At 47.4% G+C, this 24,425-nt stretch overlaps 3 protein-coding genes across 3 annotated transcripts; all 3 read left to right on the top strand.

Annotated features, from left to right (window-relative positions):
• Positions 1-342: 342 nt before the first annotated feature.
• LOC125756440 (uncharacterized protein K02A2.6-like) lies at positions 343-1,278 on the top strand. The gene has a single exon (XM_049411239.1). The coding sequence runs from the start codon at positions 343-345 to the stop codon at positions 1,276-1,278; it is 936 nt and encodes a 311-aa protein (XP_049267196.1).
• A 1,197-nt stretch (positions 1,279-2,475) lies between these two features.
• Positions 2,476-3,339, top strand: LOC125756439 (uncharacterized protein K02A2.6-like). The gene has a single exon (XM_049411238.1). The coding sequence runs from the start codon at positions 2,476-2,478 to the stop codon at positions 3,337-3,339; it is 864 nt and encodes a 287-aa protein (XP_049267195.1).
• A 6,466-nt stretch (positions 3,340-9,805) lies between these two features.
• Positions 9,806-16,848, top strand: LOC119375322 (tigger transposable element-derived protein 6-like). The gene is made up of 2 exons (XM_049411237.1): positions 9,806-9,868; positions 15,745-16,848. Exons 1-2 carry the CDS (start codon positions 9,806-9,808, stop codon positions 16,846-16,848), a joined length of 1,167 nt encoding a protein of 388 aa, XP_049267194.1.
• Positions 16,849-24,425: the final 7,577 nt, after the last annotated feature.

Genomic DNA, 24,425 nt, shown 5'->3' with positions numbered 1-24,425 from the left:
TCGGGCCTCTCACGCTCGAAGCCTAAGAAAGCAAGCGGGCAATCTTGCGATGAGCATCGGCCTTGCACCTCCTGTGGTGCATCCTCGCACCAAGCAGACGATTTTCGTCATCTCCGAACAGTGTGCCATCGATGCCGGAAACGCGGCCACTTAGCACGAGTGTGCAGAGCATCGGACGAAGACAGAAATCCGAGGCAACAAGCGAACGCCCTTTCGCAGGACCCACAAGATAGTTCGGATGACTGCGAAGCTTTGTACACGCTGATTGCGCATCAAGCGACGGACAACGCGCACGTGAAGCCTATTTTGCGCCAGATAAGTTGGAACGGAGTGCCGCTCACGATGTTGGTAGACACGGGATCGCCTGTGGGCGTTATCACGCGGTCAGTGTTCGAGCAACACCGAGGCAAGTGGCCACGTTTGCAAGCCACAACAAGGAAGCTGTCGTGTTTCAAGGGCCAACTTCCTATCGATGGAAAATTGCAACTCAATGCGACCATGAGTGGCGCGACCATTCAGGCCGAACTCTTCGTCATCGACTGTCCGGGACCAATGCTTTGCGGCCGTGACACTATCCGTAGCTTCAATACGGCAGGCGTGCCGGTACTCACTGGAAACGAGGTGGCGTGTGTGCAAGAGGAAAATGTGGACAGAATGCTGGAAACTATGCTATCAATGTACAGTGATGTCTTTGCTCCGGATTTGGGTTTGCTCCGAGGGCCACCAGTACACCTGACCGTCAAAGAAGGCGCAAGACCCCGGTTTTGTAAGGCTCGGACGGTGCCGTATGCGCTCAAACGAATGGTGTCGGCAGAGTTAGATCGGCTGGTAAACGAAGGGGTGTTATCACCAGTGACATCTGCCGAATGGGCCACACCCGTTGTGCCCGTAGTCAAGAAAGACGGACAGGTGCGATTATGCGGCGACTTCCGTCTTACGGTGAACGCAGCTACCATCATGGAGCAATATCCGCTGCCACGGGTTGACGATATCTTTGCGAATCTCAACGGCGGAAATGTTTTCAGCACATTGGACTTGAGGAACGCCTATAATCAGATGCCCCTTGACGAGGACTCTAAGAGGCTAGTCGTTTCGAACACTCACAAGGGTCTCTACTGTTTCAACAGGCTGGCGTTCGGAGTGTCGTCAGCGCCGGCAATTTTCCAGCGGCAGATGGAGGCCGTGCTCAGCGGGATCTCCCGCATGCAGGTATATCTGGACGACATAATTGTATCGGAAAAGGCAAATGACTGCAAGATCCTGGAGCAAGTGCCATAGCGCCTGAGGGAACACTGTCTGTGCCTACGACGTGAGAAATGCAAGTTCAGGCAAGAGCAAGTCACCTTACTCGGACACTGCATTGACAGAAACGGCCTACGCCCCAAGAGCGACAACATCACGGCACAGCTCGACGCCCCCCAGCCCACTTCTGTAAGAGAACTAATACCATTTTTAGGTCTGTTAAATTACTACGGCAAGCTTTTGCCCAATGTGTTGACTTTACTAGCGCCCTTACACGCATTGTTGGCAAAGGCCGTAAAATGGGTCTGGGGCAGACAACAGCAGAATGCTTTCGAAGCAGCCAAACAGGCAGTAAAGAATGCAGAACTTTTGGTGCATTTTGACCCAAGCAAGCCCATTCGCCTAGAGTGCGACGCGCCAGCAGTAGGTCTGGAAGCAGTGTTGTCACATCGAGTCAGAGGAATTGACTACCCTATCAGATTCAGGTCACGAACATTAACAAAAGCCGAGAAAAACTATTCCCAGCTGGAAAAGGAGGCCGTCGCCCTCGTATTTGGCGTGACCAGTTTCAGAGGCTATTTGTACGGGCCCCACTTCGAAATGGCAACCGACCACAAACCATTAACTGGACTGTTCAGTCCAGACACGAGATTTCTGCCAATGGCCGCTGCCCGCATTCAGCATTGGGCCCTGCTGTTGGGTGGACATCGGTACAGACTATCCTATCGTAAGGGATCCGAAAACGTTAACGCAGATGCCTTCAGCCGACTCCCTATTCCTCGGGTGCAGCCCGATAACGAAGAAGACGATGCTCCCGATTATGCATGATACGCTGAGGTTGTGAATGCGGCACCCATCAGTGCCAAAGAGTTGGCGGTTCTAACCGTCCGTGATGCTATGCTACAGCAGGCGCGAAAGCAGGGCTGGCCGCAGTACCTGAGGAGCGATTCCGGCCGTTCTTCCAGAAAAATGATGAGCTGATGGTGAATCAGGACATCATTTATTGGGAACATAGAATAGTCGTGCCAGAAGCGGCTGCTGGAAGTCTTTTGGAGGCTCCTGCATCAAACACATCCAGGAATGGCGGCAATGAAAAACCTTGTACGAACCATTTTTTGGTATCCAGGGCTGGATGCCGACATCGAAATGATGGTATGCGAATGCGAGATGTGTGCTCAAACCAATGCGATGCCTCCTGCGCAGGTCCGGCGCCATGGCCAGAAACGGGCGGAAATGGTCTCGGCTGCACATCGACTACGCAGGCCCCGTCGAAGGACACATGCTACTGGTAGTCGTGATGCTGAAACCAAGTGGCTGGAAGCCATATCGAGGCGGAGTACATCAGAAGCCACTGTGGAAGCGTTAAGGGCCATATTTGCCTGGTTCGGACTGCCGCATACACTTGTTTCAGATAATGGGCCACCGTTTGCCTCAGCCGAGTTTCAGAAGTTCGTAAGAGTGAACGAGATCAACCACGTGAAAACAGTGCCTTACCACCCGCAGTCAAATGGCCTGGCAGAACACGCGGTTCGCACGATCAAGGAAGGCCTCCGAAAAAGTCGAGGGGGTTGCACCTTCATTAAACATCTCAGTCCGGTTTTATGCCGCTACCGACGGACACCGGTAAAGGCTGGGAAGTCTCCGTCCGAACTACTGCTGGGTTACCAGTTACGGACCAGGCTAGACTGTTGCCTCCGGAGTGCAGGCAGTGAACCGCCTTTTGAAGACCGCTCCTCTACCATGCCCTTCTGTGCACGACAGCCGGTGTGGCTGAGAAGTTTCCACCGCCGGCCAAAATGGTTGCCGGGAGTAGTCACCAGTACCCAAGGGGCTCGGATGGCGACTGTGTCCAAGCCGGACGGCGAGCAACGTCGTCATGCGGACCAACTGCGGCTACACACACCGAAGGACTCAAAGACGACGCAGCCAGGGTGCGCCGTAACATCCACCACCACCGCTAACAAAACCTCACCCATGCCCGCAGGCATGGCTGACCCTGCGCCGGCGGGTTCACCGCCCTCTAGCCAAGCCGAGACACCGCCGCCGCTTCGCCAGTCTAACAGGCTACGGCGGCCACCTCAAAGGTTCAACTGGTAAAAGGGGGAGATGTGCTACGTCGTGCAAGGGTGTCGCCAATCGTGCCATGACGTCATCGCCTAGCACATAAAAGCGATCGGACACGCAAAATAAAACACCTTGTTCTTGCTTGGTTACCGAGCTGTTCACTCGAGACATGACAAGCTTGTTCATATGGAACCTTCTACTTTGTTGTAGCATGGTGAATACAAGGACCCGCAGAAACTATTAGTATTACATTTTATGTGTTCTTTTATGTGCACTCAATGTGTTCTTCCTTTCAAAGAAATAAACTTGAGGTTAAAGAAAAAAAGAAGTCTAATATTGAAACCATTATGCCATATCCAGTATATTTTTCAAAATGCTACGGTTATAAGTGGGTTACACCAATTTGAAATGTCAATGCCTACAACATCTGGCTACAAGAAAAGGGAAGTGAACAAAGAGGTGTACTCACTCGAACAAACCACTTGTCTAGTCCACATGCAAGACCCTGCATTTCTCACACTCTGAGGCAAGGCACAAACGAAGTGGAGCAGGGTCTGGAACAAGAGGGTGTCTGGGCCCATCACAGCTTCTCACGTGAAGAATCCACTGCCCTGAAACAGCGCCCCTTACGACGACCTAGGCCACAGTGGCATGCCTGGAAGACACAAAGGAAGGAGATGGACACAGGTCAACTTATCAATATGTATAATGAGGGACACATCTCAAAGACATCGCCTTACAGCTTTTGTTAGCCTAGAAGACATGCTACATTGTGGTGTGGAATGCGGGAAAAAAGCTGCGATACAAATGCAGCTTGACTAGCCCCACATCCCAGAAATACATGGCAGAAAAAGTGACAGCATTCATGAATTCATCTAAACAACTAAACAGACACAAATACAGTAGAACCCCGCTGTTACGTTCCTCACTGCTGCGTTTTCCCGGCTGTTACGTCGTTTTCCGCCGGTCCCGGCATAGCTCCCATAGGATACAATGTATTGGGAACCCCGCTGTTACGTCGTAACTGTCGGACCGTTCCCGTATGATACGTCGCGAAGTGCGCTCGGAGCCGACCGAGTGACTACCAAAGAGAGCGGCCGTGGTGCATTTTCACGCAGCTTGGCCTCGTTTGACCGTAATATTAGCCGCATGAGAGGCGCAAGCAACAGAATCTTTCAATTGATGCAAACAAAAGCATGGCCTTCGAGATTCAAATTGCAAAGATGGCGTCTATGACGTAACTGCACGCGAAAGCAAGGCCTTCGAGATTGGCATTTACTATTGACAAAAGCATAGCCTTTGAGATTTGCATTGCACAAACATGGCGTGTATGACGTAATTGCTTGCGAAAGCAAGGCCTTCGAGATTGGCATTCACTTCTGCCATCGCGTTGGCGTAGACTCATCATCATCGTTATTTGTCGGAGAACGGGAGGAGTTCGAGCTGGTTGGAGCTCGCATGGTCGTGCGTGCGGTTCGCGGTCGGACTCGCCGCGCTGGTCGTGATTGCGTGTGCTTAGTTCTTTCATGCCTACAGCTGTTGGTGTTAAAAAAATCACATACGTTGATTACATTTCTGTGGATGAGGCCGTCCTTAGCTCCGCGTTTCTATCCATCGACTAGATCGCGGCTGAGCGCGCCAATTTTCGTGCTGCTCGTAAGCATTGAAATAAAATTCTGTACCACTAAATATTTTGCCGTTTTTCCTGTTTTTCGTCTCTTACGTTTCCCGTCTCTTACGTTTATTTCCTATGGTCCCTTCAAAAACGTATCAGCGGGGTTCTACTGTACATAGTTTAAAGTGGCACAATAAGAAATATCGTTACATACAAACTAGGGGTGTGCGAATATTCGAAATTTCGAATATTTTTCGAATAGTGTTTGCTATTCGATTCGATTCCCACTGGAATTTTACTATTCAAACTATTCGAACTTCCCAAAAACAAATACAGTCAACGTCCGATTGAAAGTGACCCCTTCAGACTTTCAATATGCTTCACCTCATTACACCCCGGTATTGCGGCAAAGCTGCCTTTCAAGCTCCGTTACGGTCGAACTTTGCCAAGACAGTAAACGTCCGATTGGAAGTGGTCCCTAAATTTTTAATATGCCTCACCTCATCACACCCAGTATTGCGGCAAAGCTGCCTTTCAAGCTCCGTTACGGTCGAACTGGCGCATTTGCCACCTGCCACCATCACGCTTCCATGCATTTCCACTGCTTATCCGTAAAGACATCGCCGCACGACGCTGTAATAGCGGCCCCTTTGAATTTCTGGCCCACTTCACCCCATAACACTTCGGCATTGCGACAAAGCTGACTTTCAGACTCTGGTACTGTCGCAAACAGGTCGACTCGCGAAACCGCTGGTTCGAACCTACGAGATGATAAACGCGGCATAGGTGGGCGCTGCAATTATTGCCTTTCGGACCTGCAATTTGGGCAGAAAGTCCGAAAAATCGGACGCCGAAGAGTTTTAGCGTCCAAAATTTCGGACGTTCTTGTCCATTGACGTCTATGGGGCTGGTGACGGTGCCGCGAAAGCGTGCGAATTGTCGAGCATGTCCGGAAAATCGGCCGTCCGAAAAATCGGCAGTTGACTGTATCTGCCACGTTTCGTTGTCGTCGGTGCGGCCTTCCGCGCTGGCTGTGAAGGCACCACTTGCTGTTGGCGCCACTTAACTCTGATCTTTTGAGACAGCAGAGAGTAAAATAAAGCAAGTCTCAAAATAAAAATGAACGCGCGCGAAACGCTTTACCGCAGACAGATTTGACAGAATGGCGGAGATAGCAGCAATAGCATCGTGTGCGCGGGGATACAGGAATTATAATGTAGGATGTTTGCGATGTCGATACAATTTCCCACAGTTGACCAGTGCCTCCAAGATTGGCATTTCAAATTACAAATCTCTGAGGCATAAAGTAGCAATCGAAATAAGGCCTCATAGATCACCAATTAGCTTTCGTTTTGATCTCTGAGGCCATAGTTTTTATGGTACGGGTGCCGGAGGAGATAATGGCTGTCAATTCGGCATGTGCAACAGTCTCGGACGGGGTCCGGTTTATCGAATGTAGATCTGGCAGCAGTCCGAAATATCGGTCGTCTTTACACATTACTTCTATGGGACCATCGGCGGTGCCGCGCGACTGTCCGAATTACCGAGCATGTCCGATTTATCGGTGGAGACTGTACATTAGTGTCTCCCGACTTATGGATTGGCACAATTTTTGCAATCTTCCAATCTTCGGGTAGGTCTGACGTCGAAAGCGACTTGCGGAAAATAAGGCCAAGATATTTACGATTACTTTCAGCGTATCTTTTTAAAAACTCATTTGGAATGTCATCGGGACCATTCGCTTTTTTGACGTCAAGCACAAGTAGTTGATTGAATATTCCGGAGTCGGTCATCGTCAATGATTCAATAGAAGGGAATGATGTAGGTGGAAGATATGGAAGTGTGCCGTTATCCTTAGTGAACACTGAATGAAAGTGCTGGTTGAACATATCAGCGAGTGCCAGTTTTTCCTCTGGTGGGCGGTATGGTTTCGCTGAGAAGCGTGCTCGAAAAAAGTTCCAAAACCAATTAGGGTTGTTAAGTTGAGGCAAGGTTTCATTGAAATACTTGTGCTTCGCCAGCTTCATTTTTAACTTGAGATCGTCGGTGGCACGCCGTAATTCTGACTTTTTTTGTGTGCTTACGCCCTTCGTTTTTATGTTATGCCTCAAGCGTTTTATTCTGCGCTTCACATGAATTATGTCACGTGTGATCCAGGGCTTGTTTTTCAGCGATTTTTTACCTTTTATCGGGATGTAATGACGCATGCAGTACGAGATTATGTGCTTAAATTGAAGCCAAAGCTCACTGACGTTAACAGAACTATCGGCCATTTCAAAAAATTCTTCGTATTTATGTTCTAAGTAGGTAAGTAATGCTGAATCATCTCCTTTTTGAAAATTAGGCACAACAACATCAGCAGTTTTCGCAGTAGCATTGTAACCGAGGGGTAGCTGGCATTTTGGTATATTGTGATCCAATATACCATCTATGATCACCAAGTTTAGTTCATCAAGAGGGAAACTGTCACTAATAAGTATTAAGTCTAGGATGTCGGCGCTTGACCCTTGTGTTCGTGTGGGAGAGGTTACAATTCGGTGAAGCCCGAAGTTTAGCATCAAATCAATCAGTGAATTGGATGATTCTGAAGTGTGATGCATGTTATTCCAGTCAATGTCAGCCAAATTGAAATCTCCCATCAGAATAACATGACTGCTAGCATGACTCTGCATAAACTCATGGGCAGCAACAATGCTTTCATGACCAGACCCAGGGCTTCTGTAGAAACAACCAGTAAGTATTGTGAAGTCGCCACACATAATCTTGCAGAACACTGCCTCAGCATCTCGAACGTCAGGCATCAAGAAAAAACAAAAACTCTTCTTAATCAGCAGAGCTACGCCACCACCTCTAGTTGGTCGATCTTTGCGGATAACGGAGTAGTTAGGGGGTGCTATTTCGTGGCTGTGTACCTCTTCTGAAAGCCATGTTTCTGTAATAGCCACAATGTCAGGGCTATGTTCAAGCAAGAAGTTTTCTAATGCTTCAGTTTTATTGACAATACTTCTCGCATTTATGTTTGATAATGTTATTTCTGCTATTTTTTGTAGCTTCGAGTTATTGGTCGACTTTGTTCAGCGTTTTTTCGGACCGCGATTCTCTCATTTCTTTCGTCGTCCCAGACAGAAATGCTTTCATTTATGTGTAATTTGTCAAAAGAAAACGACGCCTTTTCTCCTTTTTCACGGTTTGGTCTAGTGCTTTCCCTAAGTTTTCTTTTTTCCCGCACCCTAAGACTAAAATCTTCACCTATAGAGTAGTTGGTGTTCTTCAACTTGTAGCCTTTCTTCAGTATCACTGATTTATTTCGTGAGTCAAGGAGCCGCAGGATGACAGGTCTCGTTTTGTCCTTAGTCGGCCTGCCTAGGCGATGTATTCGTTCTATGGTAACTGGCTCCAAGACAAAGGTATCCTTGATGATTGCTTGATTGACGCTGCGTTCCAGCGTTTCGTAGTTTTCACCCTCAACCTCACGCAATCCGTAAACAATAAGATTCGATTTTCTGCTGGGGTTTTCCAAATCATCAACCCTATTTTCTAGTTTTTTTAAAGGCCCTTCCCAGCTGCAATACGTGATTTTCACTTGAGACTACTTTTTCTTCAAGTTTGGAAAGGGCGTCAATCTTTCTTTCGAGTTCAGGTAGCCGACATTCTTTGATATCTTTTATATCAGTGGCGATATATTTTAATTGTTTAGAAATCTGGCTGTAATCGGGGCCTGGATTCTCCATGTCCCCAGCCACAAGAAGAAGTTACCATAAGTACAAAACAGCATCGGTAACTGCAACAAAAAGCCGCGGGCATGGCAGCACCGACAAGAATGAGTTACTAGACCTAAAACACTTATCGTGTCGCTTCCTCACCTGCATGAAGAAGCACAGCGGGTTTGAAGTCTGCATCCTTGTGGTACTACCGTGCCCAATGGCTCCGGGTTGGGATGAAACACCACATATAGCCGGTTGAATAGGTGGCGCTCGATGCTGGTCGTGTGTCCAGCAGAGTGTGTCGGTAGCTGAACCATGTGGCCAGTCGTCCCAGTGCAGACAGAAGCGACCATCCGGCACGTGGAAATCGCTGCTGTTGATATACGTAACGCTGATCATCTCAGGCAGCAGAACGGTGCGCGCGCCCCCACCGATAAGGAGTGCGCTGACGGCAAGCTGCATGACGAAGCACAGCGGGTTAGACGTCTGCATCCTTGTGGTACTACCGTGGCCAATCTAAGTACACAGGCCTCAAACATTTTCGCCTCCATCAAAAATGCAGCCGCCACGGTGGGATTTGACCCCGCGACCTTCGGGTCAGCAGCGGGTCGGAGCCCAAATAGATTCACAAGACAACAAAAGCGCAAAATGAGACCGTCCACAGCACAAGACTGGTAGTAAACAAAGTGACGCCGATGACTGCGATGGCGATGGAGGCGGTTGACTTCAGTTGCCCATAGTGACCAGACTTTTCTGCCAATGACCGGTATATAAGAAGGGGGTCGACTTTTTAGGACTGTTTTTTGAAGAAAAAAGAAATTGACCTATATTCCGTATTTTTATGGTATTTGTACACTTGGCTTGTGACAACATTAACACTTTCCTGTTCGCGCCTATACTCATCCATAGCCCGCTATCAATGGTTTTCAACTACAAATTTTGCCGCACTAGGAGCACTTACAAATGACCAACGTAATCCATCATATAACACAGAAGCTATTTTTTTTTCATTTCTGTCGCCATGGAGAAAGCTTTGAAGTGCTGAGAGGGCCGAGCGCTCGTAGCTTCAAACATGGCGTAGACATCGCGTGCACCTGCGTCTCGGAAACGGCGAATTTCGGCGGATTCCAACGAGTCGCAGTCAGGATTTTTTTATGATGGCATCAGTGCAACTTGGACGATGATTCTGGCTCCTCAGCCTTCATCCCAGACAGCAAAAGAGCGTCAAACAGCCGCGGAACCGGTAAGTTTTGTTTTTATCTCCGAACAGAGTAGTCGCTGCCACGCTCAGTTCTGAAAATATTAGGGTTGTGCGAATATTCGAGCACTTCGAATATTCGAATGAATATTTATGTATCCGAATTCGCTTGGATTCGAATTTAAGTTCATGGAAATTTCGAAGTACCCGAAATGAACGAATATGTGTATATTAGTCCACATGTAACCCCCTGTAAAGGTGGTTTCACTGCAGTAAAGGGGTGCTATGCCGTGAATACAGCTTTCCAGAAAAAGTCCGCACTGCCGCGAAGCCCCACTTTAAGGTTAAATGACAATATTAACCTCACGTCGATTCATCATTTCTTAAGTTTAAAAGTTCTCTGTATAGGCTTACATGCTCTAAGTATAGTATATTTTAAAATGTACGATATTTTACGAGTATCACGAGTCAAATTCGAGTATTACGAGTCAAATTCGCTACTATTCAAAGTTGCTTCCACTTCCTTGGAACCAAAAAAGAATTACATTTGCACCATGCCTTGTTTCAATTTTTAAAAAAATATTGTTGAGGTTAGTTGGGTCATGACAAACATGCTCATTTTTCTTTATACTATGTGATATATACCGTATTTACTCGCGTAATCAACCCACTCGCGTAATGAATCCACGCCCCACTTTGGTACTTGGAAAAAAAAAGTTTTTTTTATTGTGTGTATACACACTGATTTGATTCTGGTTTGACTGATAATGTCGTTGAAGATCGAAACAACGTTGCATCACGTCATTATATCTCAAAACGACGACGCTACAAAAGTTAAAAACATCGCTTAACAACAAGTCGCAAGCAGCGCGAACGCATACACGAGTCAAAATTTGAAAGTCGCGCCTTTTTTGCGGCCATGCGCCATCTGTTGAACACACAAGAAACTTTAATGCTTATAGCGCCGCGCAGGCACAGCGGCATGCAAACAAAGCAGCAACGGTGCACAGTGCATTCGTACATTGCGGTGATCGTACGATCGCACATCGCGGTGATCCCCAGTGGCCTGACCTCCGTGCTGCAGCTCCTTGACGTTTCCATTAGTGAGCCTTTTTAAGGACAACGTGCTGCGGCTGTACACAGAGTGGATGGCCGACGGAAACCACGACCCGACTCCTGCCGGTAAAATAAGGAGACCGTCCAGCGAGATGCTGTGCCGCTAGATTCAGGAGGCGTGGAGCCAGATTCCGAGCGATATGATCGTCCGGAGCTTCAAGAAGACTGGGATCTCCAATAGCCTGGACGGTACAGAAGGCGATGCGCTGTGGTGTGGCAATGACGAGGCGGCAACAGTAAGCGACATAAGCAAGGAAGACACTGACGGCGATGGAAGCGAGTAGGAGCGCCAAAAAGTGGCTGGTTGGTGTCATCAATAAAGCTTTCTTTTTTCCACATACATTACGTGCAAACGCTTACTTATTAAAGACTGAGGTACAATTATAGAATTTCTGAACACTGTCATGCGAAATTTCAACTTTTATACCTACCGCAATTTTTTTTTTCCGTGTAATAAACCCTCCCCCCAAATTTGCATCAACATTTCTGAAAAAAAAAAAGTGGGTTCATTACGCGAGTATATACGGTACTATTCGGATTCGATTCGAAATTATTCGACCAAAATATAACCTAAAATTTACTATTCACACAACCCTAAAAAATATCCAGCGTGTTCTGAAGGTCTCAGTTCTTATCTGTGGAGTGTCAACATCATTTGGGTGGAACCACTTGCCGGCAGCTGCTCAACAAGTGGAGTTCAGCACGATAAATCAATGCGGAGTGGACCTCGACATAGCTCTCCCCGTAGTGCCGCGCGGCGTTTTGTTGGAACCATCGATTTCCTCATGCTCTTATTTACCGGAGAAATAAACGCCGAGATGTGCAGCACAACTAATAAATATGCATGAGTGCATACTCTTGAGCAAAAAGTCGAACAGAAAGAGCATGTTTTCTGCAAAACAATCTGCACAATCCTGTGCTTCACCACATCATGTAACTGCGTAGCGCAGTGGCACGATAACCACTAGGGCTAACGTTTTCTATTGTATGTATCTAAATAAAGACTGCTTATGTTGCAAAGCAGTCGTTTTTTAAGAATGCGCATATTTGCGAAAATATTGGATATGGCATTTTCTATCAAAGTATATACAGTCAACTGTCGATTTTTCGAACTCCCTAGGGACCGTGAAATCGTCCGAAAAATCGGGCAGTTTGAAATAACGAATTCATGCTTTCTTATTCTGCTCAAGTGGTCAAATCGCCACAGCCACGTCAGAAATAGCTTTAATGCCTCCCATTAAAGCATGCCTCTCATATCATGCATTTTGGTGCGCGCCCAGGCTCTCGCAAATGCATTCGGTACCAGCCGCGAACCCGCTTAACTACGTACGTGCCAACCGCCACTTCTGCATCTTGTGATGAGCGCCGCAGATAACAGCAAAGCGCGGAATAGATTACAGCTATCTCGCATGAAGCGTGTGTAAACGACGACGGGGAACACAAAGACTGTTGTGGAAATGCGAACGACTCGCCCGGCTTTCCCCGTTGCATGTGCGCATGTAAACAATGCGCGCACACATCGCCGAATCGCCTTCGATACGCAGCATCTGCTGCCGTGTCAAGCCGATCGTTCCTAGTTGTGTGCAGCACATCGCCAAGCTGACGCCGTCACTTTACTGTTGCTGTATCGTACGCACGCATTTATCATGAAAGGGTTCGTGATGCGCACTTAGTTCCTGACTGCACACGGGCGCGGCAATGGCGAGCTGGTTTCGTCCGCGAAGGCAACGCGTCTATGCGGCGCACTTAGCGGTCTCGCACAAAGACTCAGCAGGATTGGCGGCACAGCGCATTTGGGTTCTCGCCTATTGAATGCGTGCAGTACGCATGCAACTGCGCTAGGCCACGTGCACTAACGAGCAATTAACTGAAGATGCTTGTCGTAAGGGTTGTCAGCGATTAAGCCGTACTGGCGCGTTTGCCAGCTGCCGCCATCATGCCTCCGTGCATTTCCGCTGCTTATCCGTACAATCGCCGCACGGCGCCGCGATAGCGGCCCCTTTGAATTTCTGGTCTGCTTCACCCCATAACGCTTCGGCAATGCGGCAAAGCTGACTTTCGGACTCTGCTACTGTCTCAAACAGATTGACTCGCGAAAGCGCTGGTTTGAACCTACGAGATAATAGACGCGGCAGAGGTGGGGGCTTCAAATGCCTTTCGGACCTGCAATTTAGGCAGAAAGTCCGAAAAATCGGACGCGAACGTTCTAATACATTGAAGTCTATGGGGCTGATGACGGTGCCACGAAAGCGTCAAAATTTTCGAGCATGTCCGGAAAATTGGGCGTCCGAAAAATCGGCAGTTGACTGTATTTCGAAGTTTTTTGTGTTGAATTGGTGCAAAGCAGCATTTACGTTTTTACAAATATTTCTCGTTTTTAATAAAATTTCCGATTAAAGTTTTTTTTAAGAGCTGTGCGAATGGCAAAATTTTGGGTGCGAAGCGAATTCGAATACAGTCGAACCCGTTTATAACGAACTCGAAAAGTGCCGCGAAAACTGGTCGTTATATCAGTAGTTCGTTGTAAATGGACTCGCCCTCAAAAACATGCATTTAGCGCCCAGTCGCTTTTCTTTTTCTGCACATTTTTATTGAAAAGTGCTAACAACTCCTCCGGTGAGAAGTTAGGCCTTTTCGCGTTGTGAAGCGAGGCCCGCTGCGTACACGAGTGAATTAAACCGCGTTTGCAGTGAAGCGACGTTTCATTGAACCGCGGTACCGCTACGTGGAGCCGATCATCCCTTGGCTAGTTGCGTGTAGCGCGTCGCCTACTGGGCTCACGCCATCACTACCGGGCCGCTTGCATTTGTACGCTCTTTGTGCCCGCTTCACTTCGGAGCGTGCATGGGTGCGGCGAGCGGCCTGTTCGTTCAACGTGGCGAAGACAAGCATTTTGCAAGCAACGCGCACTCTACGTCTTCGCGATGCTCTGACGGCCCTGCACGACAGGCGGGGCGCGCTTGGGTTGCCGCCTAATAAAACACGCTGTGTACGCTCACTGTAAGTGCATCAACGTTTCTCGGTGCCTGTGTCGCTCAACACCAGCGAGCTAGTTTCGTTTACACGAAGCGACGCGCACTTTATCTCGCACGGCACGGCGGACGCGAACTTTCGAACGGCAATGGCATCGCGCGCTTGTACTGCTTGTACCGCCGCCACCCCGAACAGTTTACGCCACACGTGCAGCTGAGCCGATAGCTGCAGATGACTGTGATAAAGTTGTCGGCGATAAATCATAATGGCACGTTCATCACCGGCCGCCACATCGCCTTTGCACTCTTCTGATGCTTATCCGAGAAGGAATCGCCGCAATCGCGCGGAAGTCGTAATCTTTGATCCGCCGGTCTCTGCCATTACCGAAAAGATGAAAGACATTTTGCGGCACATTGTGACATCGACGAAGTGAACATCTAAGTGGCGAAAAAGTTATCGCGGTCATCGCTTATTGCATTTTATGGATTCTTGCGTTCCAAAGCATAGGTTCATCGTAGGCGGCCGTAGCTGCAGAGAACGGCGCCAGGAAAGGTTATCGTGCGAAAGCTGACCACGAGGCTTCATGCTGCCTACTATTTCTTTCTTTCTTTCTTTCTTTCTTTTTTTGTTTATTCCCCACTGCCATTCTGCCACTGAAGAAACGACCGGAAAGTGAGTGACCTCGCTCGTAGCGTCTTAAAGCAGCGCGTGCGGTGCGCGCCGATCTCTGGTATCTTCGTCACAAGTAAACTGGAGCGGGGCACGCGCGAGCGCGCACCTCTCATACTTTAGAAGGTTTACTTCAACTTTTTTTCGCTTCGTATACGCCTTATTTTTACCGCGACCGTGTCTGAAGTGTTCGTTGTAAAAGTAGGAGGCTTTGAAAAATGTTCGCTATATGTGGACGCAATTTCAATCAGTAGCATAGGAAAATCGTAAGTGCACCGAAATATGGTCGTTATAAGCGATAGATCATTATATCTGGGATCGTTATAAGTGGGTTCGACTGTAATACAGATTGAGTGCGAATCGAATCGAATACAGTAGAATCTCGATGATACGATTACGGTTGATACGAATTTCGCGATGATACGAATTTTGAGGTTGTGTCGGACGGACTACGTTGTTTAAAATGCGCCGTAATTCGGTGTTACACGAACAGTTTCCCCAGCCAATTCGGATGATACGAACGCGCGAGTGACCACTGAACGCGAGCGGAGAGACGCGGCTGGTCGGAGAGACCACCGCGGCCGCCGGCGGTTTTTTTTTTTCACCTCGATTGCCTTCACCGCCTGAGCTGCCGAGCCCCCCAGCAGCGCGAAGCGCCGAAATCTCTCCTCGCCTCCTCCCCGTGGAAACGGCTGCACTACGCCCCACCGACGAGAAAGGGAAAACCTCTCAAGCTTGGGCACGCTTGCTCGGGAAACGAGCCTGCGAGGAGGAGAGTAGCGACGAGGTATGCAGCATGGCAGCGGGCCCTGCCATCCTCCTCTCGTTTCCAGGCCGAGTCACGTGCCTGACAAGTTTTCCACGCCGCGCGTCTTCACGTGGATGTGGTGCGGGTGGTGCGGGTGCGGGCGCGCGCATAGAGTCTCTCGTTCTCGTCGCTCTCGTGTCGCCGCTGCATAATCCATGTGCGTGGCGTTTGAGAGTTGCTGCTCGTACCGGGAGACCGTAGCGTTCGTCGACATGTCTCGGAAGCGGAAGGCCCTTTCCTTTAAGGAGAAAATTGAATACTGAGGAAGGTCGACGAAAACCCTAAGAAGAAACGCACCGACTTGGCGAAGGAGTTAGGCATAGCGCCGTCGACGCTCTGCACCATTGTTGGGCAGCGAGACATCGTGTTGAAAAATGCCCAGCACTTCGGCGCTAACGTCAAGCAGGCAAAGACGGCTACCCACGTGAAGCTGGAAGAGGTCCTGCTGACGTGGTTTCGCGAAGTCACAGCAGCTGGCGTCAACGTGGACGGCAAGGTGATACGTGAAAAGGCGGACAACATTGCGCTTTCCCTTGGCATCGAGGACTTTCAAGCTTCTGGCGGGTGGCTGCACCGTTTCAAAGAAAGGCACGGACTAGTGTACAAAGTTGTTAGCGGTGAAGCTAAGAAAGTGGACGAGTCACAGGTCAGCGACTGGTTGAACACACTGCCGGCGCTCATTTCGGACTACGCTCCGCGCAACGTGTTCAACGCTGATGAGGCCGGACTATTTTTCAACCTGCAGCCGGAGCGAAGCTTGTGCATGAAAGGCCAGGCCTGCCATGGTAGCCAGAAAAGTAAAGAACGGGTCACCGTGCTATTTTGTACAAATGCCGACGGTTCGGAGAAAATTCAGCTTACCGTCATTGGCAAATCGAAACAGCCAAGGTGCTTCCGATCCGCAGGACGTTTGCCTTGCCTGTATAAAGGAAATAAGAAAGCTTGGATGACTGCTGATTTTTTCCGCGAGTTCCTTACAACTTTGGACCGGAAAATGGGGGCCAAAAATAGAAAAATTTTGCTCTTCGTCGACCAGTGTTCGGCTCATCCGAAGGACTGCAACTTTACCAATGTCACCGTAAGGTTCCTGCCCGCGAACACCACAAGCCGTCTGCAGTCGCTGGACGCGGGCATAATTAGAAACGTGAAGCACCATTTCAAAGGGTTGCTTGTGCGGAGGCTCCTGGCGAAAATCGAGCGCAAGGAAGAAAACTTGAAGATCAGTCTGCTCAACGCATTACATTTCTTGGCCATGTCCTGGGACAATGTCACCCAGGACACGATCGCGAACTGTTTTCGCAAGTGTGGTTTTTTTGCGGGGCAGGGTGCAGCTCTGATGGAAGAAGACGAAGAGCCGGACGCCGATTTGCACATCGAGGGTTGGGAGGACCTTGGGACTCAAGCTTCGGCGCAAGACTTCGTCACCGCGGACGACAACGTCGCGACCTGTGGGCTGTGATCTGTCGAAGAATTGGTCGACGAGGCAAAGGAGACCGAGTCCGACAGTGATGGTGAAGACGCCGACGTGTGTGACATCCTGCCGTCGACGTCTGAAAACCACCACGCCCTCGATGTTCTGCGCCGCACCGTAAGCGCCGGCAGCATGAGTGAAGAAACCGCGGCACGGTTTTATTCCTTTCAGGCGGCTTTCTTGAGGGACAGCGAAGGCAAAAAAGTTCAGAAAAACATCATGGACTTTTTCAGCAAGAAGTAGTTTACTTCAATAAAGTTCTTGTTCATCTTCATGATCAGCTTTAACTTGTTTTGGTTCATACGAATTCGGGATGATACGAATATTTTGCATGCTCCCTACGAATTCGTATCATCGAGATTCTACTGTAATTTCGAATAATTTTCGAATATTTCTCAAACATTTTTCGAATAATTCGAAGTGAAATTACAGAAAAAGTTGCAGAGAATCCCTAAGTATGTTCTTGTGAGATAGCAACATGAAAGTGTTTCTTTTCGCTAGGTTGATGAAGCGCTGGTGGGGTCATATTTCATAGTTGTCTTTCTTATCAAGAATGAGGCAATGTAGAGGCCGAATGGTATTTATGTACATTATTTGGCGCAACCAAAGTGTTGCCGACAACACTTTACACGTGATAGGCAGAGATGCCATTTCCTCAGCGTCTCTTCCTCTTTCAACTTCTGTGGAAGCCCAACTGATGTGGCGGACAAGGGTGTGCTCCCTTCCAAATCTGCCTCGTAGACGTCGATATATAAGAACATCTGAAACGTGGGATACTAAAAAGCTTCGGCATCCGATATTTGGGACTTCCTGCCCAAATTTCAGGTCCAAAACAGCATTAATTGAGCCCCGAACTCTGCCACATCTTTCATCTCCATATTGGAACCAGCGTTTTCTTGAGTTAATACATTTGCGACCGTAACGGAGCTTGAAAGGCAGCTTTGCCGCAATACGAAGTTGTGATGAGGTGAAGCATGTTGAAAATCTAGGGACCACTTACAAACGGACGTTGCCTGTGTCTTGGCAAAGTTCGACCGTAACGGAGCTTGAAAGGCAGCTTTGCCGCAATACGGGGGTGTGAGGAGGTGGAGCATATTGAAAATCTAGGGACCAGTTCCAATCGGACGTTGACGGTGTCTTGGCTAAGTTCGACCGTAACGGAGCTTGAAAGGCGGCTTTGCCGCAATACGGGAGTGTTATGAGGTGAAGCATATTGAAAATCTGAAGGAGTCATTTTCAATCGGACGTTGACTGCATTTGTCTTTGGGAAGTTCGAATAGTAAAATTTCAGTGTGAATCGAAATCGAATAGCAAACACTATTCGAAAAATATTCAAAATTTCGAATATTTGCACACCCCTAGTTTTTTTTTTTTTTGGAAAATTGTTTAGAAATGTTTGCTTCAATACGATTAGAAAGTGCATTCCTTGTTCTACAAATCCATACAATATATTATAGCATCAATACTCTTGAGTGGCAGTAGAAAAATGGTTTACTAGAGTACCCAAAATTGGCCTATTTTCTCGCGGACAGGAAAGTGTTAAACAAAAAATGGCTTCGTACGTACAAGTTTATCAATGCTAAAAATTAAAAGTCAAAACCATGTGACAAAAGAAATGCATTTGAAAATTGCCCACAGTCCTTGGCACCACATAAAACCACAGAAGTAGCAAAAAATTTTAAAAACAACGTACGTATTGCAAGCAGAGTTATGGGGCTTAGTATTCCGTAACGTGTTCAGAAACAAATTCATGCTTCTGAATCAGCCTCGCAGGGATCTGTCAAGGCATAAAGGACCTTGGCCGTTGTCAAGGTGAGATTCCGCAGTGTAAAAGGCATGCCTGCAAAGAAAAAAAAAGGAAAGAATAAGCTTTCTTTTTCATTTTGTAATAAAATGAAAGGCTTTTAAGTAAATCCGCATTACCAACTGTTTATCTTTACGTGGCTGCTAAAATTTAAGAACAAGTGACTGCCACTTGGCATGTAGGAAGTATGCAGTCAAATCCCGCTACAACGAAATTGACGGTACGCGCGAAAAAGTTTGTTGTCGCGGAATTTCGTTGCAGCGAAATTTCATCTGTAGACCACAAAAGTCAAGAAGATCTGATGATCATGACTAGTCCTTTGGTCCCAGCAAGCGCATGCACTGTCCTTTGCATATAACTCTCGCTGACTCGGACATACTTGGCCGCACAACGAGTGAATGTATTTTCTCGCGTATAACACGCACAAAATTATACAAAAAATTTAGCGCTAAACTCTGGGTGAAGGTTATACGCGAATTTTGGTGCGCAAGTTGGCTTCACGGTAATGCAAGGAAGGCGGCTTTGCGTCACTACGCGAGTTGTACACGTGGGTTATACACGAGCAAATACGATATGCAGGCTACCCTCGAAGCATGCCGAGCAGTGTGTTAGCTGCATACTTGAGCATATTCGCTATCGATGATCGCGACGATAGTGACCGCGGTTTTCTGCGCAGCGGTTATGGCAAACAGTAGTTCCGTTTTCAATCTGTGTGCTCTGGCCGTGCGCATGCCTTCAGAACTGCGTCATTGCTATCTGTGATAATGTCTACCGCTGTTTTGAATGCAGCATTGCTTTGAGTCTGTGCGTGTATGTTGGATGCGCACAAACTTTCCTGGTAGCCCATGATCGCGTCGACCCGACCGCGTTTGTGTTCGCAGCAGTTGCGGCACAATGCAGTTACACTCGGACTAGGTGCGCGCTCGCAGCGCGTGTGCCTTCAAAACTCCGTGGATGTCATTCATGATCGCAGGGCTTGTGACGACGAGCAGTTTTGTTCTGCGTGCTACGTCAAAACAATGGCGGGAGTTCTTGAAGAACGATTGTTCCGCGGCCCGAACGCGCATCAAACCCGTTGGCAGCATCATGGCGGATGGACGATCCGTCGCTGAGCATCTCAATGGCGAATAATTTACCAGGATCTGCGTGTGGTGGCAGAAAGCATGTCTCCGATGGTGACACGGGTCTTGCGATGCAGCCGCATGGCTCTGGCAACGAGAAATGGTCGAGTTTCAAGCGGAATTTCGCTGCAATCCTAGGCAAGCTCCTTTTCCTTATGTGGTAGCACTCGCGAAAACTTCGTTCAAGCGGAATACCCAGAAAAAGTATTCGTTGTGACGAGACCTTTTTCGCATTGTTTTCTGTGGGTGGCTGACAGGGAATCGAAAATTATTCGTTGTGACGGAAATTCCGTTGTAGCGGAATTCGACTGTATTTACAAACATACAAAGCAACGCATCTTTCAGAAAGAGCACAGCACAGACTACTTGGAGTGATCATAGAGAAGGGCACAAATCAAATTATAATCACTCATCGTGTCCCAGCTGAATATATATAAGAGTCTTCATTGTACAATGTAGTAGGCAATACCAGTCTATATTTACCGCAAGTAGACTGCCTTGTGCAACACATTTGTATGACATTCCATTCCCTTTCTACTCCACTGAAGCCTATCTGCTGTAGTGGCTATGAGATTAAAAGGGTCATGAGCTACCCCTTGGGCTAGGTGAGAAAACACATCCTGCAGAATGCAGACACTGAACAGCTCACAAGCTGTTCATAGCGTGTGTTGGCTATGAAATTTTTTTACCAAAATGGTAACAATGCAAAATGTTAATGACGCAATACACGGTGAAGAAACAAGTACAAGAAAAAGCAACGTTTTTTCTGTCCTCGTTTCTTCACCCAACAGCGTCTTCCTCGGGGTGCTGCTTCAATGCTTGCCTCACAGCTCCACTGGCTGTCTACCCACTGGACCAAAGCAGTAGGGTAGCACTGAAAGGCTATTTGTGGATACGCATACTAACAGCAGTTAAAAGTTTAAAGTTTGGCCAGCTCAAAAGTCCCTTGTCCCGCAGTTACAAAGTCAAAAAAGTAATCCAGACACTCTGCAAATGTTCTGCAGGTCGATGCAGTTTTTGACAGAAGGCCGTCCAGAAAGGGATGTCTTTTTAAGGAACTTGAAGCAGCTAAACAATGCATTGCTTGAACATAAAACAGCGAGCTTAGACACGACAGAAAGTTGCCTTCACCTCATTTCAGCTTTACGACTGCCTCATAGAATAAGACTTTTTACCCCTCCAGTAAAGAAAGCAGATCTAGGAATCCTGCGGTGAATTCTTCAGACCTTGTCAGGGCCCATAAAGGATGCCAAAGACCAACACTCTATTACCTACTTTATTATACCAATTAAGAGCTCTTTCTAAACCCTCCTTTTATTGCGATAGCAATTATATGGACACTCTCGGCTGATTTTGCCGTCGCCGTCTGTCGACGCCATCATGTCCTGGATTTGTATGTGTATGTATATATGGGTCATTTCACGCCAACTGTCAAAATCAATTTCTCTGAAAAAATCTGAGAAAATTACACACATATAGACATTAGTTCTACAGTATTTTCCCAAAATATTTGAGCGGCAAAAAATTTCTCTGGTACGTGAGCGCCATTTGAACTTCCCAATATGGTGGAAAACCAGGTGTGAAAGAAAAATCCGCTATAAAAGGACCGTTTCCCGCATTCATTCGAAAATTACTTTTTTCTGTTTTTAGAGGACAGTTGGAGAGTAGCTATATACTTTTCATTCCTTGGCGCGTAGGTAAAATTGAGTAAAGTTCATCGTTTTGGGAATTTTTTTACAAAAGACGATCGTGGACAAATACATCAATTAGTTTTATAGAACTCTGCATAACACGTACTATCTCCTAAGGCTTTTATTTTGCCTGTGTGCTGTGCACAGGCTTTAAAATAAAATCCTGAACTTGGAAAAAACACTACAATGGCTTATGTTCAGATGTCTGTAGCACCCTAAGGTGGTCCAAGAAAAAATACAGTCGCCGACCGATAAATCGGACACCGATAATTCGGACATGCTCGGTAATTCGGACAGTCACGCGGCACCGCCGATGATCCCATAGAAGTAATGTGTAAAGACGACCGATATTTCGGACAGCTGCGAGATCTACATTTGATAATCCGGACCCTGTCCGAGACTGTCGCGCACGCCGAATCGCCAGCCATTATCTCCTCCGGCAACCGTACCATACAAAGTATGGCCTCAGAGATCAAAACGAAAGCTAATTGGTGATCTATGAGGCTTTATTTCGATCGCTACTTTACGCCTCAGAGATTTGTGATTGGAAATGCCGATCTTGGAGGCACTGGTCCACTGTGGGAAATCGTATCGACATCGCGAACATTCTACATTCTGGTTCCTGTATCCCCGCGCTGCGCTGCTATCGCCGCCATTTTGTCGAATGCGTATGCGGTAAAGCGTTTTGTGCGCGCGTTCATTTTTATCTTGAGACTTGCTTAGTTTAGCTCGCTGTATCAAAAGATCTGGAGGTTAATGGCGCCAACGGTGCCCTCACAGCCAGCGCCGAAGGCCGCGCCGACGACAATGAAACGCGGCAGATACAGTCTACTGCCGATTTTTCGACGCCGCTTTTCCGGACATGCTCGAAAATTCGGGCGCTTTCGCGGCCCGTCACCAGCCCCATAGACGTCAATGGTCAAGAACGTCGGAAATTTCGGACGCTAGAGACTTTTCGGCGTCCGATTTTTTGGACTTTCTGCCCAAGATTGCAGGTCCGAAAGGCAATAATTGAAGCCCCCACCTCTGCCGCATCTATCATCTCGTAGGTTCGACCCAGCGCTTTTCGCGAGTCGACCTGTTTACGACATAGCAAAGTCCGAAGTCAGCTGTGTCCGCGAGTGCCGAAGTGTTGTGGGGTGAAGGCGGACTGGAAAATTCAAAGGGGCCGCTATCACCGGCGCCGTGCGGCGAGGTCTTTGGCAGATAAGCAGTGGAAATGCCAGAGGCGTGATGGCGGCAGGTGCAAACGCACCAGTACGGCTCAATTGCTGACAAGCCTTACTATAAGCATCTTCAGTCAACTGCTCGATAGTGCATGGAGCCTGTGCAGTTGCATGCGTAGTGCACGCATTTAATAGCGAGAACCCAAAACGCGCCGCGCCGCCATTCATGCTGCCTCTTTGTGCGACCGCTAAGTGCGCCGCACAGACGCGTTGCCTTCACGAACGACCATCTCGTCATCGTACAGCGATCACATCACACTGGCGGAGATACAGGCGTACTTGGTTGCACATAAGCGGAAGTTCGGGCAGCAACACATTGACAACTTTTTTCGCCACAGGGACCCTGAAGTGTCAAGAAGTTTTTTTTTTCTGATGCATTCATTTTTTCGGATATTCGATAATTCGGACTTATTTACGTTCCCGTGGGTCCGAAAGTATCGGTGGTCGTCCGACTGTACAGAAAGCGCATACGATTGAGAATCATAACACTTTCGTCCACAGAAAGTTTAACCAAAGTAGTTTTGTTTTAGTCAAGAAAATTTTTTGAAATTTAGTGCCACCATTTCATTATTTTGCTATGGGGGCAGTACAAACCGACCGAATTTACTCCATAAAAAAAAAAAGAGGTGGTGTATTCGTAGCACATCGTTTTCAGCTCCTTTTTAAGTACTTTTAATGTACATAACATATCAAGGAGATATAAACAGATGTCAAAATATAACAATACCATTTGGCTTTAGATGCCCAATTTCCCCAATAATGAATCACGTTACTTATTGGCATGTTTACGTACACCGGAGGCGGCGCGGCGGCGCCAGACAACTACGCCATAAAAATAGGCTGTTGTGGATCTCATAACAGCTGTAAAACAATGCATGTTACCAGACAGACAAATTCTACTTTAACGAAATGTGCTGCCTGCAACCATCCAAATAAGGATGCGAAAAAATAGCTTGGCATATCCCGTCCGTAGCATCGCGGACGACGGACGGAATGCGTGAATACGCAGCGTGTTGTCAAATCATGTGCCGTTCATTGCGGAATACTTAGATGAACTTCGTTTGGATCCGCTACAAATGACCACGCTCACGTCTCCTTTCTCCGGTTTCTATGAACTTTAAGACAACTTATTTTGACGCCAATTCATTCTCAGAGAGGCACACAATCAGTAACGCGATTCATTATTGGGCAATTTCGGCATCTACACCAATGGTATTGTTATATTTTTACCTCTGTTTATCATCTCCTTGATATGTGATATACATTATAAAGCACTAACAAAACAAGCTGAACTCTTTTTTTTTTATTCAGTAAATTCAGTCCATACTGCCCCATAGCAAAAATAATGCAATGGTGGGACTAAATTTCAAAAAATTTTTTCTTGACTAAAACAAAAACTACTTCGATTAAACTTTCTGTGGATGAAGGTGTTATGATTCTCAATCGTATGCGCTTTTCTGCTTATTTTTTCTTGGACCACCTTAGGGTGCTACAGACGTCTGAACATAGGCCAATGTAGTGTTTTTTCCAAGTTCAGGATTTTATTTTAGAGCCGGTGCGTCGCACGCAGTCAGAACAAAAACTTTAGGAGTTAGTACGTGTTATGCCGAGTTCTATAAAAATAGTTGATGTATTTGGTCTACAATCGTCTTTTGTAAAAAAATTGCCGAAAACGCTGCAATTTACTCTGTTTTACTTACGCGCCAAGGAGTGAAAAATATAA

Source organism: Rhipicephalus sanguineus, chromosome 11 (genome assembly GCF_013339695.2).
Source record: "Rhipicephalus sanguineus isolate Rsan-2018 chromosome 11, BIME_Rsan_1.4, whole genome shotgun sequence".
Taxonomy (NCBI): Eukaryota; Metazoa; Arthropoda; class Arachnida; order Ixodida; family Ixodidae; genus Rhipicephalus; species Rhipicephalus sanguineus.
Note: the sequence above shows the minus strand (reverse complement) of the source record. Positions and strands in the feature narration are given on the sequence as shown.